Source organism: Chinchilla lanigera, unplaced genomic scaffold, assembly GCF_000276665.1.
Source record: "Chinchilla lanigera isolate Chin_1 unplaced genomic scaffold, ChiLan1.0 scaffold00041, whole genome shotgun sequence".
NCBI classification, from domain to species: domain Eukaryota; kingdom Metazoa; phylum Chordata; class Mammalia; order Rodentia; family Chinchillidae; genus Chinchilla; species Chinchilla lanigera.
Genome location: NW_004955442.1, coordinates 18,548,357 through 18,570,411, shown reverse-complemented (window position 1 = coordinate 18,570,411; position 22,055 = coordinate 18,548,357). Strand labels below are relative to the sequence as shown.

General features: G+C 44.0%; 1 protein-coding gene across 1 annotated transcript; it reads right to left on the bottom strand.

Annotated features, from left to right (window-relative positions):
- Positions 1–1,422: 1,422 nt before the first annotated feature.
- Positions 1,423–21,867, bottom strand: Ufd1l (ubiquitin fusion degradation 1 like (yeast)). Its single transcript, XM_005391776.2, has 12 exons — positions 21,739–21,867; positions 18,937–19,069; positions 18,344–18,376; positions 15,254–15,375; positions 13,020–13,150; positions 10,920–10,992; positions 8,991–9,059; positions 8,000–8,065; positions 7,704–7,751; positions 6,055–6,143; positions 5,399–5,480; positions 1,423–2,249 (listed from the first exon to the last, which is right to left on the bottom strand). Exons 1-12 carry the CDS (start codon positions 21,739–21,741, stop codon positions 2,175–2,177), a joined length of 924 nt encoding a protein of 307 aa, XP_005391833.1. The 5' UTR covers positions 21,742–21,867; the 3' UTR covers positions 1,423–2,174.
- Positions 21,868–22,055: the final 188 nt, after the last annotated feature.

Genomic DNA, 22,055 nt, shown 5'->3' with positions numbered 1-22,055 from the left:
TCTCCTCAGGGCAGAGGTGAACTCACAAAATAACCGGGTTTGACTGAGCGTGATGTGTGTGCTGGGGACCGGTGGGTGGGGCTAGGGCGTGTGAGAGCTCCCCAAGAAACCTAGGCTGGAAGTGGAAGCTGAGAAGTGTTCCTAGCAGAGGCAATGGAAGTAAAGGTAGCTGCAGAAAGGACATTAGAATACTTACCCAGTGGTTTTCCGAAGGAAATCAAATCATCTGCGGGGGCGGGGGGTGCTTACAAAGCAGTTGCTGGACTATTCTAGCAATGACAGTGAGTTAGGCTCCCTGAAGGTGGGAAAGAAAGCTGCACTTTTATTAGGGGTCTTGTAAGTGTTGAAGTAGCTGGCTCACTCACCAAGTTTGGAGAAAACACTAAGTGGATTCTATAACAAGTGCAGCAGTTAACAGCCAAGGTGAATGCTCCAGGTGACCACACTGACATTGGAAGGCCCTAACTGACACCAGAATGCCCAACAATAGGGTCCACTCCTGTCCCGGCCAGGAGTACACCTCCAGCAAAGGACTTCCACTGCATACACAGGTGTTGCTTAGGGAAGAGAAAAACCAAGGTCCCAAGCCTATAGCAACTTCATTATATATAAAATGACAATTTTTTAGTCAATGTGATGCTGCAAATAGAGGCTACCTACTTGCCAAGGAGGGCTTTTATCTCTGCTAGTGAAACCGAAACTAAGCAGAGAGACTGGTCCTTATCATGCTGCTTCATTCCTTCCAAAAGCCCATCCATCACCAGAGATGACTATTTGTGCTGCTTAGCCCTGAACATCATGAAATTCATGGGTGGTCCTCATGAAGGACAAGTTGGCAGATCCTGGGCTGCCAATCTGGAAAGAAAACCCTCCCTAAATTTTGAAGAGGAGCCCTGCCTAGAGTGGGAGCCTTGTGTCCACAAGGGGACAAATTCCGGTCCACAGGGAGACCTTCTGAGCCTGACTATCCTTATTCTAGGGGTCAGGGAGTTCATTTGTCCCTATATTTTCCAGAAGCCCCAGAGGAGGAGTTTTGTAACCATGTGATGGAATATGGCACACCTACAAGTAGGTTTTCCTCTAACTTCGGGTCAGTGACCCAACCACCAATGTATTAATATCTAAAAAATTTAGAGGTGATCTATGTTTTAATCATTGCCTGTTTTTACTTGAAATTCTTGACTCAGAATTATTCTCAAAGAAAAAAATTTAAAATAACTGGATTAATAGGCTAGACAGTCTCTCAGAGAAAGTGAAGACCTGAGGCTAAATTAAAACTAATCAAAACATTGGGGCTGGGGAGCAGCTTAGTGGTAGAAGGCATGTTTAGGACTCACAAGGCCCTGGGTTAAATCCCAGAAAATGAATGAATGAATTAATTAATGAATAAATAAATAAATAAGACAAAAAGACAAGCCAGCAGAACCTTGGAAAATTTAATAAATTAAAATTGAAAATTGCAAAGTGGGGGTAGGGAAGCAGAGACACATCTTTAGCATTTATTCATTCTAAAATTTACATTTGGCTTTATCATGGAGTTGTTTTATTCTAGAATAAGCTCATAAAGAGCCAGTTATTTCCATATGAAATCAAAATAAAGTGTGATCTCAATTGGATAGGGTTTCCTTTTGAGGAAAGGTATTTCTGAAAACAATTACTATGTAAAATAAAATAGAAACACCCTTTCTCAAACACTTAAATAGCAGCCAGAGTAGAGTAGTGGGATAGGCACTATTTATAAAGCACATATCTATTTAAACTCCTTTTTTTTTCTAAGCCAAAGACAATGCCTTTGCAAATGACCTGGGAAAAGGGAAAATGAAGAGAAAGAACACCTTGAATGAGACGAATTCAATCACCTCCACTGGTTTGTTAGAAATTGAGGAACTCTGTTTTGCTGGAGCAGGAGGAAAGTCCTCGAGCAGAAAGAATAAAGTAGAAGGTGGCCACTTACAGGACATTAGAGATAGCTTTTTCCTTCCCAAAATCAAGCACACAACCATGTTCTGCTGCTCCACGTCCAGGTCAAATTTGGTAATTCTTAGGTAACACTAAATAAACCCTTAAGTAACAGCATTCTCTTGATGATGGTCTCATCCATGTCAGACCCAGTAACTAAAACCCAGTATGTTGCAATTGATTCCTTTATTTTCCAATCAGCCAACAGTTTGGACTTAAGGCTTTCTTCCCTTTTTACGTAATGATTGTCCTTCTCCAGAGAAAGCAACGAATCTGCCTCCAGCTTCATCCTAGGTGTGAAGATAGAAACTATTTTCAGAAACTCTTTGGAGTTTACAATAAACACTTTATTTTGTGGACTTGTGTATCATTCACCCATTGTCTTTCCATATATAGCAAGAAAGGCCTTTGAAATATAAGTACAAATCATAATTTATTGTGCTGAGACACAAATGAGTCTTTTACTGCTTTTGTTTTCAGGTTGAATATACAAATGCTCCTTGACTTATGGAGGGGTTATGTCCTGATATATTCATTTTAAACTGGAAATATCATTAAGTTGAAAATGCACGATCTGGGATATAGCTCAGTGGCACAGTACCTGGCAAACACAAGGTAGTGAGTTCAATTCCCGGTACCAGGAAAAAAAAAAAAGGAAAATGCATTCATTCATTCATTCATTCATTTATTGTCTTTTTGAGACAAGGTCTTGCTTTGCAGTTCAGGCTGGCCTTGAGCTCACTTTGTAGCCCAGGCTGGTCTCGAACTTGCAATGATCCTCCTGCCTCAGCCTCAGTGTTGGGATTACAGGCGTGCGCCACCGCGCCCAGCTGGAAAATGCATTTAATAGCTGGGCATAAAGCAGGAGGATTGCCCTGAGTTTGAGGCCAGTCTGGGCTATATAGTAAACTCAAGGCCATCCTGAACTATATGGCAAGACCCTGTCTCAAAAAAAAATCCAAAATACACAACAACAAGAAAATACATTTAATACACCCAACCTATCAAACATGGTAGCTTAGCAACACAGCATACCATCCAGCATTGGTTGTTTCCCTTTTTTACAGTATGGTTGATTGGGGGAGCTGTGATTCAATGCTGCCATCTAGCGAAGCAGAGAAGATTGCACTGAGTATCACTAGCCCAGAAAAGGATCAAACTTCCAAATTCTAAGTAGTTTCTAGTGAATATGCATTGTTTTTGTATTGTTATAAAGTAAAAAAATCCTAAGGTGAACCATGATGAGATCTTTTATATACCCTTTTATAGAGTAATACTTTTCAATATAAAAAATGTAAAGTATATCTTTCAAAGAAAAATCACCCATTATTTCATCATCCAAAAATAACACTTTCATTCACATTTACATATGTGCTTATATAAACTGTCTACCCACTTAATTTTGGAGCCTCAAGCCAATGAATTTATCTGGCATGCTCTAGAGGCTGCAGAGTATTCTGTTATATGGGACAGCCAGTCTTCTGCCAGTGGATATCCCTGTTACTTCTAAGTTGCAGTATTATACATTGGTGTGCAGCTTAATGTGTTTGTACACAGCTGATTTTTCCTAGTAGAATTTCTAGGTGAAACGGTGCACGTTAATCCCTTTGAAGCTTTTACTGATTTGTGGGTTACAGTATTGGGGGATTATATCCAGGACTTTTGCACTGAGCTATACCCCACCTAGCCCTTTTTATTTTTTTAATTTTTAATCAATTAATTACTTTGAGACAGGGTCTCTTTATGTAGTCCAGGATGGCTTTGAACTCACTATACAGCTCAGGCTGGCCTCAAACTCAGACATCTTCTTGCCTCAGCCTCCTGAGTGTTAGGATTACAGGTGTGGACCACATGCCCAGCTTATTATTATCAGGAATTAGAGCCTGGCTGAGGACATATCTCTCCCCAAGGTTCCTCCCTTCTCTCTTGTTTTCTGGCTGCCATGATGTGAGCAGCTTTTCCTCCCCCTTGTCCCTCTGCTATGCCATTTCTGCCTTGAAGCTTGTGGATTATGAACTGAACCTTGAACCAAAATAAGCCTTTCTTCTTTTAAGTTTTGTGTGGGTTATTTTGTCCTAGGGACAAGAAAGTGACTAAGACACTAAGGCCTCAAGTCTGAGTCTGCCAAAAGCCAGGCTGTAACTGGCGAAGTCCTAGACAGGGGCTTACAGAGGTGCCAAAGGGTGAAGCCTGATTAGAGGACCACATTTGTTTCTTGAGGCATGGAAGTTCCCCAACACTTGTGTCAGTCTGAGGAATATTAATGCTGCCTGAAGCAGCTGTAGATGGTGCTTAGGTATTAGACATAGACAGCACTGCAATCTTTGTTCCTAACTATCTCAAATGCTAGAGAGCAAGAGTCCAGTTGTCAGGAGGGCGAGTTGCCAGGGACTGGTTGTCTGGCAGCCCATGTGGAATAGGATGTAGCACATCCGCCCTCTGCCTGTTTCAGATGGGCTGCCAGACTACTCATGGATCCCCAAGCATCTAATCTTTTAAGAGAAGGAACGAGAAAAGTAGTAGATCTGAAAATTGTGGGTGTTCTAAAAACATTCATTATACTTAGGTGATTGTGTCTCAGCTTTATGACCAAAGATAGCAACCTGGAATGAGTTCCCACATGGTGGACACTTCCCTTAGCCAACTGCTATTCCTGCTCCTGTGACAGGACTGCGTGCCCAGTCAAAGGAGGCCTGCTATTTGGATGTCTAACTGAAGGTCACTTCCAGAGTTTTGTGGCACTGAAGTGGGATATACAGTGGTCAGGAGCTTTACATATGCAGTTTACATTGTACAAGTGCAGACAGACCAAAGCATCCTCTTCACAGGGTTGTTTCGGTGATTAGAGCTGTTACACATAGAACACTTAGCAAGGTACCTAGCAAGGCAACCTTTGTCAACCAGTATTGTGCTGATCACCATGGCTAGGCGATGCCAAAGTGTGGCAATAATGGTAGACAGGCACTTAAATCCCACTGCTTTTCACTGCCCTTGTGGTTTGGGCAAGCTGTTGTCAGAAGCAAGTGTGACGTCACCCAGAACAAGCATCCAACAATCTTTACACCACACCCTGACTACTGCATGGGGGCCAAACACCTGCTGGGACTGGGCAAAAGGCCTCAGTATTCATGCCTGCAGGATGCTCGGCCCTCACCTTCTCCTTTACCATGACCATCCTGCTTGGCTAGCAGGTGCTGTCCAGAGATTGCTAAAAGAAAGCAAAGAGAAGATAAAGCCCACATAGGGCACCCAGTTCTTTAACTGACAGAGCCTAAAGTGGCTCCTGACTCCAAGATGCCAAGCCTAAGCCTATGGAGGTCCACACGGGCTCTAAACAAGCAGCTGGCCATTAAGGAGAGGAAGGTTCCAGGAATGGGGAAAATATAACAAAAGCCTCTTATTCAGAATAATAACAACCTCAGTCACCACTAGAACTCACCTCTTCAACTTTTTTGACGAGTGGACGTGAATTTCTGATGAAAGTGATCTTACCAAGTTTAAATTCGTAATTAGGAATTCCTCTGTGAAGAAGACACAGAGAAATGTTAATTTTTCAGGAAGAAAGGGTTAAAATTTGCTTTTGATAATCAGAAAGAGCAAACATAAGACAAGTGTTCTCTTGGTAACCCTTTCTAGGAAATACTGCTGCATCCCAACCTAGGTCTGTCCAGCCCTTGGGTGCTTTCCAGCATTCTCCTAGCAGAGAACCAGGACAAAAATGGTCCTAATTTAGCATAAATACTGGGTGTGGTAGATGACCTTGACCGTAGTAACGGATCATCTCAAACCTCACAAATCCTTCTGCAATGGTCATACTGAACTCTTTTAGAGACCAGGTAAAAGAACCCATCTCTAGCATTCATCTTCTGCTCACACATAGTAGACAGACAGCTGAGTCATCTTATCTGCTCCCACTGTGAGAGCCACCAAAGGAAGGGTCTGTTGAGTCACTAGAAACAGACCTGGAGACCAGATGCGGATTTGAGTTCATTCAGTAGCCTGCTGGACCAGGCTTTGCCTCCTCAGGGGGCTGTCTCAGACTCTCCTTAGACAATAACAAAACATCTGGTAGAGGCAGAGCCAGGACCAACCTACCTTTTAATGTCCCCAGGCTTGATTGGGGAAGGACTGGGTTCAACTCCTTTCTTCTTTCCATCCAGTCTATTCCCAGAACCTGAGAAGGCCTAAACAGAGAAGTAGGAGTCATATACTGAGCCCTGAGATGGAGCACAGATATGTCCTTTCCTCAGAGACTGCTGTAGGGATATCACCTGAAAGTGCTGCCAAGACACTGTGAGGACTAAAGCCTTGCTCTCCCATTGCTGGAATCTTGGCAGACAATTTCTCTCCACCTAGCTTGCAGAGTACTGCTGGAACCTGCAAGAGCCATCTTACCAGGGAAGCCATCAGCCAGTGATGAGTTGAAAGGTCTAGCCCTGGCCTTTGTAGGATCTATCTAGCTCAAGCCCCTGTAGGTAGACTAAGGCCTCTGCCTCTAGGCTTGGCTTCCTGAATAACCAGTCACAATCCCTCCACTGCCTCTTAGTACCCCAACACCCACACACAAACCATCTCCACCTGCTTCCCAAGTAGCCTAACTGGGTCCGAATGGTCACATTTGCAGCTTACTTTCAGCTCAGGCTGGCCTTGAGCTTACTTTGTAGCCCAGGCTGGTCTTGAACCCACAAGGATCCTCCTGCCTCAGCCTCCTGAGTGCTGGGATTACAGGTGTGCACCACCACGCCCAGTTCAACCTTGTTTTTATATTTCTCTAGATTAAGTCAGATTTGAAGAACTTGATTTTTCCAGCTTACACTGGTTAAATTTTGTAAATCTAGAAATGGAGCTGTTGGAATTTCAAGAAAGCTCTATCTGGAAAAAGTAAATTCTATGACTTGCATGCAACCCTTAAGAAAATAAAAATAGTGTGTGAAGGAATGACAAAGGACAACACAGTTATTCTGAAAATTAAATCCTTAAAGTGTGGAATTCTCTGACAAATAACTTTAAGTCAATGAAAGCACTTAGGATTGCTTATCTTGCTTTGTTTGGATCATCTTACACTTGTAAGCAGCTGTTTTCAGCTTTGAATTGTATCAAATCTGCTAAAAGAAACAGACTAACAGACAACCTGAGTGCTGTATATGTTGCTTTCACACTAATGAATTGTAAGCCAAGATTGGAGAAATTATCAGCATGCATACAACCACAAAGATCACATTAATTGTGCAAAAGCATGCCAAATGCAAACTTTCACCTTTTAATAAAAAGGTGTTTGTATCATTGAGAGCTCTGTCATTATGCTTTTAAGACAAAAGATGTTAATGTATGAGTTGTTTTTTCTTAACTAAAACCTTAGTATTCAGGTTTAATTGCAGTGTTGGCACTCTGTGATAAATAAGTGGGTTTGGGGTTGCAGTTTGGACACACAGTCTTTAAAAGGTTCACCATCACTGACCTAAAAGCAGGGTATTCAAGTCTGTCATACTAGTTTAAGTTTTTGGTAGGGTAGAAATTTTTAAAAAGAATACGAAAAACTTGGGGTTGCCATATAGGGTTGCTAGGATTGTGGCAGAAAATGCGTGTATAAAAGGATTTGGTAATTAAGCAAGTGCCTAATTAATATGTGCATGGGTACCCAGAGCCCAACCCTGCTGATGTCCACAAAACGTCACAGAGAATAGCCTGCAGTGAATGTCCTGGTTCAAGGGAGCACAGAGTAAGATGTATAGCCTGGTACTCACACGGAAGCCCAGCTCTCCAGCATAGCCACTGTGGTCAGCTTCACTTTCCTGAAGGGAAGACAGAAAACAAGAAGTAAGCTTCCGCAGGGACATCTAGCTTTTCTCTCAGTGTCTAGTTTCTTTTGCTGTCCAGCCCTCCAATTAGGATATACTGTCCCTCAAGGGTAGTGGGAAGAGAAACTGGAAATGTAAAGATACCAACCCCAGGCAAGGCCAAGCAAAAAGAAGCACTGGAACAAAAAAACAAGAGGCAAAGTCTGATATAGGTTGGAATGGCCTCCAAAGAAACCACTTACTGTTGACTCCTCATGTTGGACTTGTCTTTCAGGTTCTTTGTAGCCCAGAGGAGCATCAAAATCCACCTGCATTTCTCAGATAAAAGGTAAAATTTTGAGACATGCCATATTTAGCTCTTTGACTATTTTGAGACAACTATAAATTTACATAGGTCTAAGAAATGATACTGAGAGATGCCTGACATACTTTTGGCAATGATGACACTTTACAAGTTACTGCAGGACAACAACATTGGCAAATATTGCTCTTATATATAGTGCTCCCAGTTTATGTATGCACGTATGGGTGGGGGGGTTGTGTGTTTGTATACATGCATGCATGCATAATTAGTTCTATTTAATTTTAAGTTCTATTTAATATTCTATTTAATTTTATCACCATGCAAGACTGTGTATCCACCACCACCTTGAAGAGACTGAACAGTTCCACTACACAAGGATCCCCTGTGTCCCTGGCAACCACTAATCTGTCTTTCACATCTGAAGTGCTGAAATTTTAAGAACGTCACATAAAGGAAAGCAACCCCATATGCAGCTTTTTGCTCAGATTAGGATATATGCACCAGCAATTTGCTCTCACTCAGGAGGCTTCCTTCTTTTTTTTTTTTTTTGGTTTTTTTGAAACTGGGTCTTGCTTTGTTGTGCAGGCTAGCCTTGAACTTACCATAAAGCCCAGACTGGCCTCAAACTCTCAGTGACCTTCCTGCTTCAGCCTCCTGAATGCTGGAATCACAAGAGTGTACTATCACACCTGGCTCTCCTTAGGTCTTAAGAATATTCATTTTTTGGTAGGTCTGAGCTGACTGTAAATTCAGTCAGCTCTGCGCTGGTGGCAAAGTCTCCCAACTCTACTCCTTGGTATGGTTTGCTAGGTAAATGGTCTCCTCACGATGTTCTGACAGCATCTTCCTCCCAAAGTAATCCCAGGCACTGTGGGACAATCTTTTGGGGCCCTGGGCTGAGCCCAGTGAAACTATCAAAATCTACTCACGTTCATGTCACACTCAATGATGGACACGGCCTTGTCAGGTTTGGTTTCCATCACCCGTAATTCATAGATCTGCAGGAAGAACACATAAATGAGTTGGATAGTTTCGAGGCTGCACCAGGAGCTGGCAACATCCGCTTACTAGGACTTCCTACTTGGCATCTCTTCCTTCAGCAGTACTGTTCAAGGGTAGGCTGCCTTCGTGTTCACTGCTGTGGGGATATCATTCCTCATATACGGTCTATGCATTGTAATGCAAAAGATACTACCTTTTACCCAGAAAGTTTGCTTCTAAGTACTAATTAGCTAAGTACCCCAAGGGGAAAATTCTAAGAATGTTCACTGCATCATTGCTAATAATAATGTATATCCAAAATGCCTGTCAATAGATTAACATTAAGAATAATAACACAGCCAGGCATGCTGGTGGACACCTGTAGGCCCACCACTTGTGTCGCTGAGGCACCAGGATCACCATGAGTTTGAGGCCAGCCTGGACTACATAGTGAGTTCAAGGCCAGCCTGGGCTACACAGTAGGACTCTGCCTCAAAGAAAACAAAAAAGACAAACAAATAAGCAATCACCCAAGAAACCACAACATGAAGCTCTCTATAATTAATTGTAAAAGCTTAAAATATTCAGTTATGCTAGGAACAAAAAAAGTATAGTTTTGTATATATATAAAACATGTATATATAAAAGTTATGATTTGAAACCCATAAACCTGGAAAGTACAGATTATCAGTATCAGGAGTAAACTGCCAGAGAAGAAGCTAGATCCCTACATTGATTCAAATGAATAATTGGCCTCTAGACTCTACAAGGTTGCCTCAGGTTGTAGGGGCTCCAGGGAGGAGGAATCAGGGAAGGAGCACTGGTCTCAGGAAGACAGGTTAAGCCAGAAGGTTGGCACTGGTAGCAGCTCCATGAGGTCAACTGTTAACTAAGAATGTGCCTCACAGTAGATGAGGCACCCCCACTGCTGTGCCCACACTTACAGTAGTCAGCCTAGTGGCAGAATTTCCAATTATCCATTCTCCTTCAGCTATGTTTCCACAGATAACAGGAAAGTAGACACTTACTTGAATTTTGTGGGACCTCATCTGGTATTTCATTTTATAGCTAACTTGTCTAGAATCAGACATCTAAGAAACATGGAATCATGAATGAACATGAGGTATTTAGACCCAAAAGACCTATGTCAGGATGGGCTAAGTCCAGAGGATCTGCTAAGGGAAAATGTGGGCTCCCAGGAGGAGAGGTAACCCAAGGAGGTACTACCCCCAGGCAGAGCCAGGCTCTGCTTCCAAGGTGCCCAACAGTATGCAATCCCTTGTAAAGGCCAGCTCCTTGAAGGCCTGCTTCCAAGGGAGGGAATCAGAAAGACAAGAACCTGATTGGTCTGTTTCTGTGTCCTGATAGAATAGCAAAGGGCTTAGCTTAGATTATAGGTACAATGAAGACTTTTCTAACAGAGGCAGAATTGGCAGCACTGCCACTGTACACAGAAGTATGATTTATAAATACAACAACATTAAGCTTACTCATTTATAAATGCAACCAATCTTTGAAACACGGTTGCTGAGTGAATTAGGGCTCTAAATATGAATCTATGGAAAAAAATTTGGTTTTTTTTTTGTTTTGTTTTTGAGACAGGGTCTCATTGTATAGTTTAGGCTGCCTTTGAACTCAGTATGTAACCCAGGCTGGCTTCAAGCTCGCAGAGATCCTCCTCCTCAGCCTCCTGAGTGCTGAGATTACAGGCATGTGCTACCATACCTGGGCAGAAAGTTTTAAAACACAAACAAATAGTAATTACATGATGGGATCCAGTAATACTCTCCTTAAAAAGAAGCCCTATTCAAATAGCAAAATGGACAATGCAAGTGGCTCTTCTTAGGTAAAAGCTGTGCCAAGGGTGGTTTACATACCTTCTCATTGTAGTTGATGGCAATCACATCCCCAGTGGTCAGACAGGCAAAGTTTCGTAGTGCATTTTCTAATCTGTGGACACACTGTCAAGGCAACATGGCAAGATGCACACTCTATGTAATGAGTGTCTGTGAGAGGTTGGATGGTTACTCTCAGATAGACAGGGAGTATGTACTATGCTTGTACTAAAACACACAGCTTTGGCCTGTGGATGAGGCTGGGTAGTATAGTGCTAGAACACTGAAACAAATCTCTGAGTTCCATTCCCAGCACTGCAAAATAATTAATAAGAAAAACAAAGCCTTAATACAGTGGAACAATATTTTCCCTGGTGCTGCAAGGGAGTGTTCTGACTTTCACTTAAATATGGAGGTCAGTCTAAATTGAGCCCTAAAGCCCAGAACACTTGGCCTCTGAGATAAGAGATGGCTTCTTGCTTTACTTTTGCATGCTCTGGTACATACTCTGGTGTAAGTCTGCTACCTTCTGTGTTTTACACAGCTGGTTTCCTCCCAGCTGACAAAAGTGACACCTTTTCTCTCAAGTTTACCATGCTGCCAGAAACAGCTTCTGAAAATAACCCCTTAAGTCTAATTTGCAACGTGCAAAAATACAAAGATCAGAAGGCGCTATGGTCTTCTGGGGCAGAGGCAGGGGGCCCTTCTGGTCAGTGACAGTCAAACATCTTTAGGTAAGAGTTTTAAAGGAAAAGTTAAGAAGCTCTTCCCACAGGACATTCCTGCACTTGCAGGACAGGAAGCTTCCACCAAGGACTTCTCCATGGGAAGTGTGCTCAGCATGTCCCCAGGTCCAGGACCTGGCCAGTAGGGGGTCAATACAGCCACTGTGTCTAGGACATGGTCAGCAGAATTGATATAGCCTGTTCACATACAGAATCTGATGACTTGCAGCTTGTTGCTGACAATGGGCCTGGAGACAGCAGATGGAAAGGGAAGCAGCAGGCCTGGGTATGGTGAGGAGTTGGAGAGGGAGGCAGCTTTTTCCCTTTTCTTAATTTTCCATGTTTTTCAGTGTATTTTTTTAAGTGTGCATTTTAAAAAATAGAAAGGGCTGGGATGTAGTGACAGAGTATTTGCTTAGCATGCACAACACCCTGAGTTCAATACTGATAACAGTGCTTGCTATGCCATGCAGCCCAGACTAGCCTTGAATTTGTAATCCTCGTACCTAGCATATGCCACCATGTCCAACTTGTATTATGATCTGAACAAGTCAACTAAGCCATCAAACTAGATGTGCAGTTTACACACTGCACATCTCTCATCTACATTGGTGACTTCCTTACATATCAACATATATACCTGGCTTAAACTCTAAGGTGAACATTAAAAAAAAAAAAAAAAAAAAAATCACTAGAATCTAAAACCTTTTGCTTTCTCCATTTTTGTCTCCATTATGGAGACAAAAAATGGTTTGAAGTGAATAAGCCTAAGCCTGGGCATATAGTGGGGTTGATGGGTTGGCTCATGGCTGAGCTGAGGAACAAGGAGTCCATAGAGGGGCTGGGGATGAGAGGAGATGAGCGATCTCTCTTTCGACTGGATGTACTGTGCATTCTTTGCTTTGTGCTAGTTGGAAAAGTCAAACTGAAAAACAGGATTCCACTTTGGCTTCTACAAGGTGTCTGGAAAGTGACCACAGGAGGCCTATTGAATACTTACTGCATTTGGCCAAGGCTCAGAATGAGGAGGATGTTTTAGTTAAATACTTTTTTTTTTTTTTTTTTGAGACAGGGTCTCATCATGTAGTTCAGGCTGTTCTTGAATTCCATGTAGTCCAGGCTGGCCTTAAACTCACAGTGATCCTCCCACCTTAGCCTCCTCAGTCCTAGGATTACAGGTGTGTGCCACCTTGCCCAGCTAAATGCTATTATTCTTAAATTACAACTTCAATCACAAGTAACAGTGTGTCTCCCAAAGCAAGCACAGATTTAACAAAATGTCTGATGGTCGTTGAGCAACTCTTTTTTAAAATTTCAGTGCCAATGGGGATGGAAACCAGGGCCTCACACCTGCTGGGCAAATGCTCCACCACGAAGCTACATCCCCTGCCAAACCCTTCTTATTTCAAAAGGATACACTGCTTTGGGATTGGTGATGTCCAGGAAGTCTGGGCTTTGAGGCTGGAATTTGGAATATGTGGCCACTTGCAGGTTGACACTCTCCACCTGAACCAGGCCCCCTTCCTCCAACAGCAAATTCTGCATCATCTAAAAGGATTCAGAAGAAGAATTCTGCATGAAACTCCTAAGTGGCTATAATAGCTGCCATCTACCCATACACAAGGGGATAGGTAATTTCATTGCAATACAATGTCAAGGAGGAAAAAAACAAAAATCAAGTGACGGAAACATGTGGAGGAAAAAAGGCCAACAAAGGGGTTCTATAAGGGCTACTTAGGCTACTTCACTGTCAGGCCATGTGAACTGGCCACTACCTCCGGGCCTTCTGGAGTAAAACACTTCCCTTGGATGCTCAGCTCAACTCCTGGCTCCCAAGCTGACCCAAAAGCAGTTTCCAGGGCTCTGAGTAAACAGGGCTGCACTTAAGGTGGGATGATGACAGCACAAGGTGAGGGTGACTTTACATGGAACAGTCTGTCATGGCTGAGGCTGTGAGGTAGTTACAAGGTCCAAGATACATCTGCTACAGAGGGATATAAAAAAACTGATAGGCACCCTCACCTGCTTCTTAAACCATCCAGTAAGGCAGATGATGGCTGAGGAAGGAGATGGAATAAACAAGGCGTATGAAAACCTGGCAGGTGGTGAGCCAGGACACTATATTGTGGCCAAGTCTCAGGTCAGCATCAAGGAAAGAGGAGCCCTGTATATCCTGGAATGGGTTATTTACTTTTCTTACTTTAAACCTTTCTTTTATTTTTTTGGTACCAGGAATTGAACTCAGAACCTGCCAGGCAGGCACTTATGCCACTGAGCTATATCCCTGGCCCTTTAAACCTTCTTGAAGAGAATGTCAGACACTTACACTAGCTGAGAAAACCACAGAGTGAATCTCCACACACCCTGCCCTGACAAGTCATCATGGTAATCAAGATGAAGCCCAGTTTGTTTATCGATGCCAGAGCATTCCCCACCCCATCCCACACTGGACAGCCCCGAAGTAAAGCCCAGGCATCACATCCCTTTAGAATGCTACACTAGGAGCAGCAGTTAGGTGACTCAGTTCAAGGAAAAGGGGGCAGGAGGCCAGGGGGCAAATCAGAGGGGAAAGCTTGTTTAGAAAGAGGTGCATACCAAGAGCTATACCTGGAGGAAGACTGGCCCCACCCAGGAGTAAAGCATGAGAGTGAGTAGGCACTGGGAGGAGTCTGTGGAGGCCCTAAAACAGTAGTGCTGAAAGGTGCTCATCAGGATGGAAATAAAAGAAATGGAGGAGTGCTTGCTCCTCCAAATGCCAGATAGCCAGAGGCAATCATAGCAGGATGATAAAGCAGCTGGCTTTGACAACTGAGGGTTCTGTGACCTTGGGCAATGGAAGTGAGGAGAAAGCACAGGGCTCCTGTCGGGGAGCTGGCCAGGGCTACCCCTCATGAAGGGCCCTTGGACCCAGCCAAAGAAGACAGTCATCCCCCACAGTGGCATGAGCAAGGTTATTTCATGTAGGAAGGAAGAGACCTTTAGAACTTGAAATCACCTTTAATTTCGGGAAGAGGAAATGCCACTTTTGAAAGTATGGTGATCACCATGATAGCAACCAGTAGGAGGTGGCTGTGCTTCACAACACTGCTCTTGTGGCACTGGGGCCTCAGATGTGACAGTTGAATCACTTCTGTATGTTCCCAACCCTGCCCAGCCTACACAGGGGATTCCTGGCTCCTGACATAATTAAAGCATAGAGAAAAGGATACATGTTTTTCTCTGTGGGGTTCTCAAAGCTAAAGATGTCACAACTTGGGAGAGGGTGGGAAGAGGGGTGGGGAGAGAAGGGAAAAGGAAGCTACATGGTTCTCAAGGCCACCTATGTGGAACGGTCACCGCCTCAGGCTCCTACCTAAAAGGCTCACTTCGCTGAGCAAGCTTTGGAGGCTCTTTTGCCTTTGATGTCTAGGTGTGCAATGACATCCTTCAAGTCCATTAGACCCATGTGTCCACAGCCAAGTAGAATGTTTAAGGCATAGCAGAGTGCACTGTTTTAAATCCCCTCCTCTCATTGGACTATTCTTCTTGTGAGCAGGACTCTTAAGTGTGCATATACATGGTGGGATGGGGGGAGTCTCTATCTATGAAGCCTCCATCTTGTGAAAGGCAAAGGGTCACAAACTCTCCAGAGACCCTGGCAACCCCACTTACCCAGTGTGGGAGGTAGCAGATACCCTCATCAGCCACGAATTCCAGTACACCGCAGTGTGTCATGCGGTCAGAATTCTTATTGGTCAGTTTGAACAGCATGGGATAGGTAATGTTAAGTCGGCCTAAGAAGAACAAAGATGTTATGAGGTGTGGTTCAGGGTACCTTGAGGCACAGCTCCTGTGAAAGAGAAGCCCAGCTCATCCAACACTCTCCCTTGGAAGGAGCCTCCTCACTGCTCACACAGGCTTTGTTCCTCGCATCTGAGCATCTCCCCCCACCCCCGCAGCTCCTGCCTACCAACGAATTCTTTACTGCTCAAGGTGCTTGTGGTGCATCCCTGCTTGGAAGAACACAGAGATAGCTGAGAGAAGCTTGGAAATGTCTAGCGACTTAGTCATGTAGCTTTGATACCAACTTGACATTGTACAACCTGGGCAAGCACTCTGCCACTGAGCTATATCCCCTACCATGAAATCATAAATTTAAAAATAGGCTTGTATTTGTCAGTAACGTAAGTGCCAACCATGTGCTAGATAAAAATCTAGCACAAAAAATTTCAGATTAGGAAAATAAGGGAGAAAATAAATACATACACCCAGGCACTGCAGGTGCTACGGAAAGAGCAGGGTGGGAGGAAAGGCCTGGGCTCCTGCAGACCCAGTTCTCCAGGCCACTGGGCAGGCAGGCTAGGGTGGGAATCCAAGTAGAGTAGTCAGAATGAGCAAAGGCATGCAAAAGAAGAGTGCAGGCAGTTCATGGAAAGATAGACAACTGGGCAAAACAGGCTGAGAATGGATGTGGAAATGGTCAGGAATGAAAGGGGAGATTGGGATGATATCATGAAGGGCAAAACCTCGTGTCTGGGCCCAATAGGCAGTATGTGCTAAGCAAGGTCATGATAGTGTGTCCCCTTACTCCACTGGTCGATAAGGTGAGAGCTGCATGGAGGGCAGGAACTGGCAAAGAGGACCGCCAGCAGGCTACCTCAGAAGGTATAAGGGGACAAAAGGGAGGGGCTGTCGATGAGAGGTAGGAAACCCAGGGAACCAGGGCTCTGGGAGAGGTATTTGAGAAGGTACTGATGGTGGTACCCCAAGGATCCATCCCAGACCCTTGTTTAGTCTTCCAAGAAGTGTCCAGGAAGTATGATCATCATCCCCTTTTTATCCACAGGCAAGCTGAAGTATGCAGGTAAAGTGGCATGGCTCAAATTACACAGCTTGAGTAATGATGCTCTGATCCAAATGCAGGCTGTTGGCTTCAGTCTGAGGACTACTAAGCCCCTAGGAAGACTTGACCTTGTCAGGTTAGGCAAACATATCAACAGAAACCCATTTGACATCAGTGGGTAAAGTAGGTTCCTGGGCTCTCTCTAAAATTCTAATAAAGCAAAGCAAGTGAAGAGCTGGGGCAGGGCGCTCTAGAGAAGCCCAGGAAGCAGCACCTCACTATAGAGATACACCAGGGATGGGTGCCACCACTATATCAGTGACTGATGCCAGCAGCCCAAGAACCCAGGGACGAAGCCCTCTGTTCTTAGCGTACCTTCCAGCAAGCTGGAAGCTGACCCAATGCTGGCCTCAGGCTTCAGCCAAGGGTCCAAGACAAGTTGGAAGAGACTCTGATGTTCCTCAGTCCATGATTCCCAAACTGCAATGTGTGATATAGAAAAGTGCCTTGGAGCTCTTGCAATGCCCACACCAAACAGGAGTGACCCTGTATTTTGTAAATTAGGACTCCCTGTATGACCTTATTTGACAGAATCTATTACTTAAGAGATCTTAGTAACACATCTCTAACCTTAACCCCAATGATCCAGTCAGTAAGTCTCTTTTGGACACTTGTACCAAGGGTCACATCCACAGCCTGGTTCCTTTCAGCTCACCCTAAAAACAAGGCCCCTCTAGAGCATTGTTCTTTCTTTGCAATGACAGGTCTATGAGTATTACTACAGCTGTAATCCCCATGGCTCTATCCACCTGCTGCTGAGCCAAGGACTTGACAGGGTATGACCACAGCTCAAGGGTTGCCTCCCACTTCATGGCTGGAATCAGATGGGCTTGGTTTGTTTATGTTCATGCCACAACAGCTCCAATGCACAAGGGCTGGGATGTCTCTGGTTAAGGAAGACAACACTGAGGTCCAGGTAAGCCAAGTTGTTTATTTTTTTTGGCACTAGTAATTGAACTCAGGACCTTGCACTTGCCAGGCAGGCACTTCTGCCACTGAGCTGTATTTCCAGCCCCGAGCCAAGTTATTAATCTAGAGTCAGGTTGGACAAGATGCAAAAGCTAAGCACAGTGACCCTAGAGCCAGCACAGGTTCTCCACAAGCCACCACTATGTCCCATAGGAGGAATTCAAAGTAGAAACACATCCAAGTTTTAAAAGGCAAGATTGGGGCTATCCATTAGAGTTCTCCATATCTGCAGCATAGGGTTTCTTGGTTGCTCTCTTGAGATATGCGTTTGGGGGAAAGAGAGGAAATATGTGGCTGGGCCTTAGTTGTTGCTGTTAATAGATGAGAGCCTAGGAAGGGGAGAAGATGATGGCTCAATCTAACCTGCTCAGGATGCAGTGGCACACTGGGGGTGAGAAATGTGGGTACAAGGCTCAGGACAGATGTTTGGAGAGGAGAGAAGGAAGCCTTGCACTGTCCTCTTATGAACCAACCATCTTGTCCTCTAGAACAAAAGCCCATAAGCTCAGCCAACAGCACGAACTACATCAGCACTGTAAAGCACTTCATCCTGGTACCTTCATTTAAGTCTAAGAGATTCCTGAGACATGCTGGAGGTAGTTCAGAGAGAGGAACTCCCTTCATAAAGGATGGATTTGAAAGGTCCATGCAGTGGGGAAGTGGAGTGCTCACTGGCCTAGGCCTGCACAGTAGGCCACGACCACACATCACCTTGTCCCGGCACATATAACTGGTTCTCCCAGCCCAACATGTAACCTCCAGGGATGAATCTTGACTAGATGTGGACAAAGGTCACCTATGTGTGTCTACATGCACAGAAGAGCCTATGTTGATTTCCGGAGTCCATATTTATATTACAAAAGTTCTTAAGTTACTTGGAAAATACTTACTGAGTTGATCGAGGGCTGACGGTGGCATAATTACTGTGGAAAGAATATTTGAGAAATTTAAGAAGATAAAAACCAAAAAGATAGACCAGGGGCAAAGGGGTAGTTTCTTTTATATTTAAAAGAAGTTTTAGCTGGGCGTGGTGATGCATGCCTATAATCCCAGAACGCCTGTAATCCCATCACTTGGGAGGCTGAGGCAGAGTTCAGACCAGGCTGGGCTACAAAGTGAGCTCAAGGCCAGCCTGATCTGCATAGCAAGACTCTGTCTCAAAAAGACAAAACAAAAAAACAAAACAAATAAAAGAAGTTTTAAGCAATATTTTTAGGGTAGGCAGAATTTCATAATGGTCTTTCTGAACGAATCTTACTTAAATGATTTATTTTGGGGGACTGAATGTTTCCTCATCACAAATCTATTAATCAGCACTCTACTCCCACCACCCATGCCCACTCAGTGAGTCTGAGATACGTGACGTTTTTACTATAAGGATAGCTTCTGGTGCTCACATGCAAAGTATGGGCTGGGGAAAGGTACAAGCTTCACAGACTTAGGGCAGGAAAGGTTACTATTCAAAATAAAAACAAGCACATACTCTTCCCTCCTTTCTCCACATCTGACCTGTCATTAGGCCCTGCGAGCATGGACACAGAGAAGCAGCGGTATTGCGTGGAGAAGCGGTTCTGGAAGACCCGGGGAATTGGGTGGTCAAACATGTTGAAAGAGAACTAGAAGAAGGAAAGAAAAACTGGCATTAGAACAGAAAAAAGGCACATTTCTTTTTATTTTTAGTGGTAGCGTCTTGCTATGTTGCCCAGGCTAGTTTTAAGTAGCTGAAACTATTGGTGAGAGCCACTGTGCCTGTCACAAACATACATTTCTTCAAGCCAAAAGACAAAACATGCCCAGGTCATTAATACTGCTAAACGTGGTTGAAGAACACAATGTACTGAAATCCTGATTAACCAGAACGTTCTGATATCTTCAGTAGTAGTACACTTCAAATTCTTTCTGCTTCACTCAGACTCATCCCTCAGATATGATTTTACTACCTTTAGACAAAACATATTAAAATGTAAAGCTGGCTACACAACAGGTACCCTTATGTCTTTCAGGGCTGCTCCCATTCTCAGGATCAAGACTGAACCTCCTGTAAACATCACAGAGATCTGTTACTGACCATCCCATAGTCGCCCAACCTGCCAGGCTCCTACGTGGACTAACTCTTCCACCTGGAACCCATCTCCTATTTCCACTAATTTTAAAAGACACTTATCAATTGATAATTATCTCTTTTTATTGAGTACCTACTATCTGCCAGGCTCTGATTTGGACACCAGGACAACATAACTCTAATGGTGTCTGTTCACTAACACAACGGATACCACCTCTGCCCTGGTGGACCTGATGTTTAAGAAAGGGAGATATGCAAAAAAAAAAAACATGTCAGGTAGTTTTAAGACAAGAAGTAGGATAAGGGGACACAGAGTTCCTGGAAATGATATTTTAACAGGTTATGACCCACATCCCATGGAAGGGAGCAGGAAAGAAATAAGAAAAGGCATTCCAGACTGCACTCCTTCCCTGGCATTCAGTTACCATCCTTTCCTTTCTCCAGGAAGCCTCCTTTGCTCTGCCCCTGGGCCTGTGCTAGTGCCTCTCTAGCATGCTCTCACAGCATGCAGGAGGTATGAATGTTGTGCCACAGTACAATGCTTTCTCACATCAACAAGCAAGATCAAGACATAAAAAGGTAAGATCTTGGCTCTTAATATGTGGACTAAGACCAGGCTTGGCAACATGTTATAGATCAACTTGGCGTTTTCTTAAAGTACTTCAAATACTATGACATTTGAGAAGAGAATATAAAATCTCACAGCAGGGTATACATCCAAAATAACTGAAGGGCAGGAACATTCCTGCTCATAACAGCACTATTATAATAGCACAGCGTGGAAGCAACTCAAATGTCCACTGACATTGTGTTACATACATATAGTGGAATATAGTTCACCCTTACAAAGTAAGGGAATTCTGTCACAACGATGAGCCTTGAGAACATTACGCTGAGTGAAATACAACAATCATAAATAGACTTATACAAATGATTCCACTCAGGTAATATATCTACAACAATTAAAATAGATTCAGTAAGTGGAATCGTGGTTGCCAGGGTCTGTGAAGAGGTAAAAATGACGAGGAAAGTATCTAATGATAAGTAGTTATACTTGTAATTACAAAATTAGCAAGCTGAATCAGCTATTTCCCTAAAACGCGATTCTTCACTACCTAGAGCTCTAGCACAGTAGTTTTCAATCATTTTGTCTTTCTCAAGTGCCGTGTCCAACTCAATCTTGCATAAAAGTACAACAAAGGAAACACTTTCTGGATGACTGAAGACAGGGGAGTGGGGGCCTCATCAAAAATCCTCATTAAAAAAAAAAATCCTCTCATTACATCACTCCACCTAAGCCATTTCTTACCTTCCAAAAATATGAAAGAGGAAAAGTGTACAAAAAGTATGCAACATCCTTAACAAGCCATCTCCAGTTCATTTTCCTATGAACCTGACCTTCTGCTTTCCCTGCTTACTTCTGACTCCACGTTTTATTTTCCTTTATTGCACCCAGTCTTGGGTTCAAATCTCCACTCCTCACTGTTGTGACCTGGAGTAAACGCTCTCTGAAAACTTTAGTTTTCTCTGGCGTAAGATGACAATAGTCATGCTTGTGTCCAGGAGGGCTGTAGAGATTACACGGGATAAAATGTGCTGAGGGACGACATGTATGACAGAAAAAGCGCCAGAAAATATTAGCTGCGTTCGTCACTATTGAACACAACACTACTGTGTATATCGGCAGGCATGAACCCAGATGCACAGAGCAGACCGAACTGGGGCAAACAGCCGGATGTCCGCCACGCCCATGAGGATTCCCCTAGGGAGTGCGTGATTCTGTTCCCCACTCCCACCACTTTTTTTTTTTTTTGTACCGGGAATCGAATTGAAGACCTTGCGCTTGCCAGGCAGGCGCTGTGCCGCTGAGCTACATCCCCTACACCTAACTTTCTAGTTAATTTTGGGTTTATGGAAACCTGTTGCGTGTCGAGCACTTATAAGACATATAGGTGGACACGAACGTATGATCTTTCCTACACACAAGGAACTCAAGCCCAGCTAAGAGGGAAGGCAAATCATATTCCGGACAAGTGGAGACAAACGGATGCGGCTGGTGGTCAACCGTCCGGCTCTCGCCCCAAGCACCCGGGACTGGCTGGCGGGCCGGAGTCAGGCCCGGGTGACTCGGCATTTGCGCCGCCGGCCCGTCCCGCCTCACTGGGAACCGGTTTGAGCCCTAACCTCATTCCCAGCTCCCGACTGCTGCCCAGCCGCGCTTACCATTTTGGACACCGCTTCGCAGAGGCCGCTTCTCTGAGGAACGTTAGGATAGGAACCTTGGAGGAGCTCTCTTTACAACTGCAGCCGCCTCACAGAAACCCAGACTCTCTGGAACCTCACCGGAAGTACCCGATCCGAGCCCCACAGAGGGGGAGCAGAGGCCGTCGGGTGTAAAGGGAAAAAGCTAGGCAAAGACTTAGGGTCTAAAAATTACTCAACATAAACATTAACATATCTTTCAATAGCTTATTTGCTTATATACAGAGAGTTTTAAAATTAATTTAAAATTTTTTGAAAGTACTCCCCTCCAGATGAAC

What these genes read in the sequence shown, in the direction of transcription:
- Ufd1l (XM_005391776.2), bottom strand. An exon ending in CTGGAGAGCTGGGCTTCCGT is followed by an intron (nt 6,144 to 7,703) that starts GTGAGTACCAGG and finishes TTCTCTGTTTAG; the next exon opens with GCCTTCTCAGGTTCTGGGAA. An exon ending in AAGCCTGGGGACATTAAAAG is followed by an intron (nt 5,481 to 6,054) that starts GTAGGTTGGTCC and finishes TCTTCTTCACAG; the next exon opens with AGGAATTCCTAATTACGAAT.